The sequence below is a fragment of the Drosophila albomicans genome, chromosome 2R (genome assembly GCF_009650485.2).
Source record: "Drosophila albomicans strain 15112-1751.03 chromosome 2R, ASM965048v2, whole genome shotgun sequence".
Lineage (NCBI taxonomy): Eukaryota > Metazoa > Arthropoda > Insecta > Diptera > Drosophilidae > Drosophila > Drosophila albomicans.
In genome coordinates, this window is record NC_047631.2 from 32,102,283 (window position 1) to 32,109,967 (window position 7,685).

Below are 7,685 nucleotides of genomic sequence, written 5' to 3' on the forward strand. Positions count from 1 at the left end.
ATTTGATCTGCCTTATGCTTGCTGGCTTCTTTTTAAGCGACCTCATTTGCTTGAAATACAACAGAAGTGAATACGATGTGTGTATGGCTGTCTGCGATATTTGTTTGCTGAATGTTGGGGTATTCTTCGTGCAACGGCAGCAGCAGCATCTTCCATTAATTCATCCGCCGACAAATAAACAAAAGGCCGCACAACGAAATGGACTTGCGGCAGTCATTATTGGGTTGTTATTGCTGTTGTTGCTGTTGCGCCCATGAAACAAAGAGCGAGCATTAAGCCAAACAATAACCAACAAACAGACAACGAGAACGAGAGCGAGAGATAGATAGAGAGAGAGAGAGAAAGAGAGAAAAAGAGTGGAAATGGCAACGTTCTTGGCGCGCCATGCAAATTCAATAAATTAAGGCAACGGCCATTAATTATATTTTAAATTACAATGCACACACACACACGCAACTTTCCTTTTTTTGTGTTGTTGTTGCCGCTGGCTGACAGAGAGAAAGTTGCACTCATTCAGCAGGCAAATTGTCGCAGTTTATCGCCATGCACCCAACCAACGCAGCAGCAACAACAGAGTAAACAACAAAGTGACAGCCCATTGTTGCCAGTGGAAACCACTTGGGCAGCAGCGTCAGCCAGCAAAACAATAAACAAAAACAAGAAGAAAAAAAAGGAGAATGTTGTAGGGAAAATAAATGAAAAATAAGAAAAACTTTAACAGCAACTTCAACTTCAGCTGCAGCTGCAGCTGCCACGCGTTGCAGTTGCAAGGACTCCCGAGCTGAGCTGAACTGGGCCCATTAGCGAGGCGTAAACAATGGCCCAGGCACTGTTGACAATGGGCCCGGGTTGTCATTAAGACTGACGTAGGCCGCTGACCGCTGACGTGTTAACTGCAACGAGTCAACTTTTTAATTGGTTTTAAGTCGCAACTTGATTTCCATAAGGCAAAAGACATAAGGCAGACAGCAAACTCGCCATTTATTTCACTCTCTCTCTCTTTACTTTTTGGGCTTGCCTCGCTTGCCGCGCTTTGGCTTCTTCTTGAACGGACCAAGGCCACGTCGCACCATCGTGCCACGCCACCAAGCTTGCAACTTGATGGCGCACTGAATGCGATGCAACTGCAGATCGAGCAACCGCTGTTCCTCCTCCTTCTTGGCGCGATACTCATTCACAAACACCACATGCTGAGCATTCTCCTCGCGATGCCTTGCCAGCGACTTGGTCAGCTCCAGTATGCGCAACTCCCACGCCTCGCTCTCCCGCTCCACTCTCCTCAGTTCGCTTGCATAACGCTGCTGCCAATCCGCAATGCGTTGCTCGAGATCAGCACGCTCTCGACTCCGAAAAGCACTCAGCTCCTGGCTGACTCGCTGCTCCCGGGAGAGACGCTGCTTAAAGTCGAGTATGTCCCGCAGATAAGCACGCTCCGCATTCTCGCCCCAGATCTCCGCTTGCCCCACACGCGCCGCCTCCCAACGTTCCACCAGACTGAACTCTAGATCGTTGACGCGCGACACGCAGCGCAAATTGTACTTGGCATCGGCGATACGTTCGTCGTAATCCTGCAACTTGGCCACGCCATCGATCTTCACCTGTTCGAGCTGCGCTTGAAGTTGCTTCAGATCCTCCTTCGATTGCAGCAGCTCCTTGGCTGCCACCGATTCCTCAGTGTTGTTGCCACTCAGAGCACCAATTGCCAGCTCTAAGCGACTTGGCTTCTCCCTTTGTCGCTCCTCTTTAGTCATATAAAGTTGCTGATTGGCTGCCTCGAAGAAGGCACGCAATGCATCCATATCACGCTCGTACTTTAAAGCATTCAACACGCATTCATCCAATTGATCCGCATCCTCTTCCGCCTCGCCCAGCAGCGATTGCAGTCGCGGCAGCTTCTTGCCTGTGAGCAAAATGCGCTCCGGCATTGCCTTTTGGCCTATGGAAGAGCTACGCAAGCGACGCAGTGAAGCAGGTAAAGGCGGCAGCGGTTTCTGCATGTTCAAGCGATGAGAACGCTGCTGCAAAGCGAGTCTATCGCTGGCCTCCTTGAAGGCAACGGCCAGCATCAAACGCTGCAGCTCAGAAGGTTCGTCATCATCATCAACTTGATTGGTAGCTTGATCTCCAGTCTGTTCTCCAGCTTCTTCTCCAGTCTGTTCTCTAGCTTCATCTTCAGGCTGTTCTCTAGCTTCATCTTCAGGCTGTGCTCCACTCTGATCTTCTGTCTGCTCGCCAGTGCAACCTGACACCGTGGACTCTGCCATTGCACTAAGCGTTAAGCGGCATGATTTGTATCTGCCTCAGTGAAATGTTTGATGTTGACACGGCAACTGTTCCCTTGGCACAGAAAAGGGTGTTGCACTCATTCGCTCTCTGTCTCTTTGCTCTCTTTGTCTCCGTCTCTGTCTTTATCGCTGTCTGTGCAGTTTGGCCAAGCGCCAATAAGTGTGCTACGCATTTGCTTTTGCCTTTTGTCCTCGTTTCTCAACGTTTACGTGCAAAAATGCCAAACTGCTGTTGCTGCTGTTGGCGTTGCTGTGGCGCCTTCGGGCGAGGACAGTAAGCAGCTGGAACTGGAGCTGGAGCTGAAGCTACTGGCGGAGCAGCAGGAGACGTCGCTGAATTTATTTGCCAGCTCCTTTATTGCATCCTTTGCTGCGGCTGCTTCTCGCCGGGTTCATTCACTTCTTGGCCAGCCAACTGGCAATGGAACACTCGCCTCTGACTGTGGCATGTGTGCGTCTCCTCTGTCTGCACTTACCACAATACATTCCCCTCCACTTTGACTCTCTCTCTCTCTCTCTCTCTCTCTCTCTCTCTCGCCCTTTAGGCCATCTTTCTTTTTCGCCTTTGGCTTATATGTTTAACCCAATAAATGCTGCGCTGATTGCAAGTTAAATTATTGGCACCCCAGACGCCAGACCCGCATTACAATTAAATTATCGCATTAACCACAAAAACCAGAGCACCGCTGAGCAGCTCTCAGTAGCCGGGCCAGTTCTTTCTTACTGCTTTTGTATAGTACTATAAGTGCATTCAGTACATGACTGCGTAATACTCTTTGAGTGGTAGAAAAGGTACCGAGACTTATACATTATAACTTAAAGATGTGAACATGGTTCACAAATTAAAAGAGAATACTTTTAAAGTCAAGTTACAATGGAGCATAATACAAACAACTTGAGTATGTATTGAAGTATTCCTTAAGACTAGTTAATACCTTATGAAATATGTAAAACTTCCTTTAATCTCAACAAATTATGAAGTTAAAACACAATGTGTAAATTGAAAAATAAATGATTAAAAACATAACAGCAAAATATATTTTCATTTATTGTTATGTATTTAATGTAAATGAAAGATGTATTTACCTTTGTTTTTAATAGAAATAATACAGTAGGATTATTTTAAGTGATTGTAAATATTAAAAAATGGTATCAGTTGAATGACAACAGCAAAGTTTTAGTAATGCAATCGGGTATTAGCTGCTTTGGCTGACAATCTGGTATATTTTCACCTCTATGGTGTATTTTAAATGTAGTATTATATAAATATACCAGCCTTTGGTATATTTTTAGTACTTGTGAGGTATATTAATTTGTTATTCTTTGAATAGAGTAATATTATATGTCATCTTACCATTTATATATCTTGGTATATTTTTAATAATTTTGCCGTTTATTAATTTGGTATATTTAAAAATAATTCTACACTGTTTTGCTCATTCTACGTTTTGTATATTTTTAGTATTTTTGTGGTATATTATTTAGTATTTTTTAAGAATAATACGGCACTGTTGATGACTGCAGCTTTCCTACTTCTATAGGAAAATTTAAATACAAAAAACTGAAATAAATAAATATTTTATTTAAATAGAAAATTATTTCAAATTAATTAATATTTTATTTAAAAAGAAAATTACTTGTATTTCATCTTAGAAATATTAATCGCTGGAGTGACTTAAAAATATATGGTAACTTTTGTCTGTTTTATAATATGTGTTTTTAGGTTATGAAAATAAAGTATTATATGTTAGACTGCCGCTTATTGAATACTCTATTATTCTGCACAGCCCATAAATCGAGCGTCAGTAGAGCGATGAGTGGTAAAAATAAACTGCCCAGCAGATAGAGTACAGTCTGCACTTCTTTGTGCGACACGAGAGCAATGTCTGCACACTTGAAATATTTTTCAACTATTTGCTTTACGACTTTTTATTTTGTAGTTGAAGTCAGTTATCAGCTTGGAGCAAAGGGTGTCCGCACTTTTACCCACAGGTCGAAGGCGACACAAAGGGACAAAGCGAGGCTGAGGTCTATGAATGGAGCGCTATGAGAAATTGCCCCAATAGCCCACACACACACACATCCATATATATTAATTTAATGCCCGACACACACACACACATACGAAGTAAGAGACTGCATGTGGCGCGTTTTCGCACTTGGCGAGTGGTTTCGCTGTCAGCGGCCATTATTTTTAATAGACTGCAAAGAAAAAGTTTTCAGTTTTCCACTTCATTGACTGCGAATCGGGGCAAGAAAAAGGCGCAGCAGCAGCAGTCGAAGAGTTCGCCACATTTTCCCCTCCCCTCCTCACTCGGTTCCACTTTTGGCAGCTGAAATTAAGTGCGCCAAAAAGTATGCTGTGCAGCGACTGATAAGCAGCACTCTCACACACATACACACACACTGACACACTCAGAGTGTGGCATAAAGTCATACACATAAATTCCCATTGACCAAAAATTTGCTGCAGCTTTTCGCTCTCTGTTCTCTGCTTGCAGAATTCGCGATGCAAATTTTTGTCGCTCTGCGCGACAAACTCATGAATTATCAAATTCAAAGCGCATTCAATGCATAGCAGCGTGCAAATAACTTTTCTATCCAACTGCTTTTATCGCAAATTATAAATAAATATTGCGCGACAAGCCAAAACTTTCCCTGATCACAGTTTGAGAGAGTTTTCCCTATGCTAGCATGGGACACTCGCTTTATAATCGACTAAAAATCAATCAGTCACTTGCCTGATATTCGCTTGCATATGAATATCTGACATTTGTCTACCGTTTTTATCGTTTGCCGTTGTCAGCGACATTTGGCCAAATCAAATATTCAGCTTTAGTATTTTGGCAGCTATTCGTGAGGCGCGTGGGTGTAGCGTGTGGCATGTGGCATGTGGCATGCTGTCTGTTGTTCGTTGTGTGCTGTCTTCTGTGCGCTGGGGCAGGTTCAGTTACTTCTGTTGCCCCGGCAACAGCTTCATTTCGCCAGCTGCTGACCTCAACAATCGCCAGGGAAGTTGTGCCAAAAAGGGGACACTGAACAAGCACAAATGTTGGCATGTGAAATTGCCTTCTGTTCTTTCTGCTCTTTCTTCAATTCTCCGAGTCGTTAGTTTCTTTAAAACTGTTTTCCCATATATTTTGAGAGCTAGACCTCTTCTGCACAGTATCTTTTTGTAGTTTATTTGCATATTTCTTTGCTACTCTCTTCTTGTTTTCTAGTCTTCCAAATAAAGTCTAATATTTAACATATTTAGTACCATTTACTTCCATTATCCTCTTTGCTTCTAGTGTACTTTTGTGATGTTATATTGCTCTACATTTTAGTCTAAGAATTTTCTTTACTTTCATCTAATTAGACACATAAATCATCTAATATACATTTCTTGAGGTTTGATAAACCAACTGAAGGTATTGCATAGTATTAAATTTTTATACTTTCTTTTAGAAATACTTTTGTATGGTGAAACACGCTTTATATTTTGCACTCTATGGTATATATTTATATACCGAAAAACATATTAACACAAAAATAACCTTTTGTATATTTCAGTATTTTTGAGTGATATTAATTCAGTATATTTTTGGAATAATACTGCACTCTTTTGCTTTTACTTGAAATGCATGTGGGTATCTCCCATTCAAGAACACTCGACTGTAGCTTTCTTTATTATTTAGTATTTTTGCGGTATATTATTTGGTATATTTTTAGAATAATACCGCACTGTTTTGAATTTATAAAAAAAAAATAGTTAGCGAGTATCTTTATCTTACGTTTTTAGTATTTTTTCAGTATATTATTTGGTATATTTTAGGATTAATACTGCAATGATTCTTCTCGCGCGTATCTCGCAGTGAAGCACATTCTATTGTAGCTTCCTTAAACTATTCTAGGTTCTACATCGACAATTTCCTCTCATTCAGCTGAATTTTTATTCTTTCTCTATTGTATTTCTATTTCTATTCTATATTCATTTTATCTAATTGCTGATAACAACGCATAATATCAGACTTACTTCAGTTAAATTCCCGTTGGGTACAATTTATTTTAATCACATTTTTTTTTGGCTTGCCTCTTTTTTTATTTATTACCAACACCTTTCAAATTGAACCTAATATATTCCAACACTTTACACTCAACCCTCTCTTTATGAGTTCTCACCTACCTTGGACGACATTTATCATAGACCTTTTTGTCTTTGCCTACAGGGTATATAAATAACATGTTTAGCGCTCTCCATAAATATCAGTTGTAAAAGCAAAAAACCCCCGCCAGTTGCGCCCATGCATCAAACACACTCACACACACACACCCAGACACCCTCACACACACACACTCAGAGTAACATTTTGCATATTTGGAACATAACCAGCCGCACTTATGTTGCATGCTTCACTTTGACCAGTGTAAATAACCAAAAATTTTATATTGCGACCCGTAACCACGACACCGTGACGACAGACGGCATCTGCCAAAGCAGCGACCAAAGAGCTGTGTAGAGAGGGGAGAGAGGGGAAACGAGAAGGTAGAAGGTAGAGGGAAGGCTGTGGCAAGCTATGTTAAGGGTAGGTGCCAAAAGCCTGGCAGCCTGGCAGAAGGACTCGGGTATCCACTAACCGACGATGTCGCGGCGCAGCGCATGATGTTGACGGCGTTGGTGACTGTGTCAGTGTGTAAGTGTGTGTAAGAGTATATGTGTGTGTGTGTGCGTGTGAATATGTCAGTGTGTTGTTGTCTGTGGCCGGCGAGTGATAGACGCTACCATTAATTCACATTCAGGTGCCGCACGCTTGGCTGCCCAACTTTGCTCCAGCAAAATATATACCTAAGGGTGAGTGTGTGTGTGTGTGTGTATATAGGTGTGTGTGTGTGGCAACGACATGTGTTCTCACACATAGCAAAGGCAAGGGAATGGAGAGGGAGAAGCTGCGGTCGCTCGTGCAGGCAAATCTCGTGCAATGCATGACAAATGTTGCCCCCTAAAAAAAAAAGGAAAAAAGAAGAAAGAACTTTTTTAAACAACGTCGACCCAGTTTGGCGATGGGGTCGTGTAATTAGTGTGGCTCCTTCTTGGACATGGATAATTCATGATGCGCAAAATCGAAAGTTAGTCGAGCACAGCTCGCAATGCCAACAACATTGTGAGTGGCCAAAAGCAAAATCAATAAAGGCAGGTCGCAAAGTTCGACTCTCGACTGTCGCCACGGGGCCAATGCCAAGCAACCACTAAATATCAAAAAACAGAGCTAAGAAATAAGGTAGCCATGACAACGCGACTCAATAAACAAATGGTAAATACACTCGCACACACGTGGTAACACACACAGACGCACACACACAGTCGCATTTAATGCGGCTATTCAAATAAAATTGCTTTAAAAATAGCTCACATTGTCGCAT

At 42.0% G+C, this 7,685-nt stretch overlaps 1 protein-coding gene across 1 annotated transcript; it reads right to left on the minus strand.

The window, feature by feature from the left end:
* Positions 1-1,001: 1,001 nt before the first annotated feature.
* Positions 1,002-2,401, minus strand: LOC117574454 (dynein regulatory complex protein 9). The gene has a single exon (XM_034258291.2). The coding sequence runs from the start codon at positions 2,262-2,264 to the stop codon at positions 1,002-1,004; it is 1,263 nt and encodes a 420-aa protein (XP_034114182.1). The 5' UTR covers positions 2,265-2,401.
* Positions 2,402-7,685: the final 5,284 nt, after the last annotated feature.

What these genes read in the sequence shown, in the direction of transcription:
- LOC117574454 (XM_034258291.2), bottom strand. Translation starts at nt 2,264, where the DNA reads ATGGCAGAGTCCACGGTGTCAGGTTGCACTGGCGAGCAGACAGAAGAT.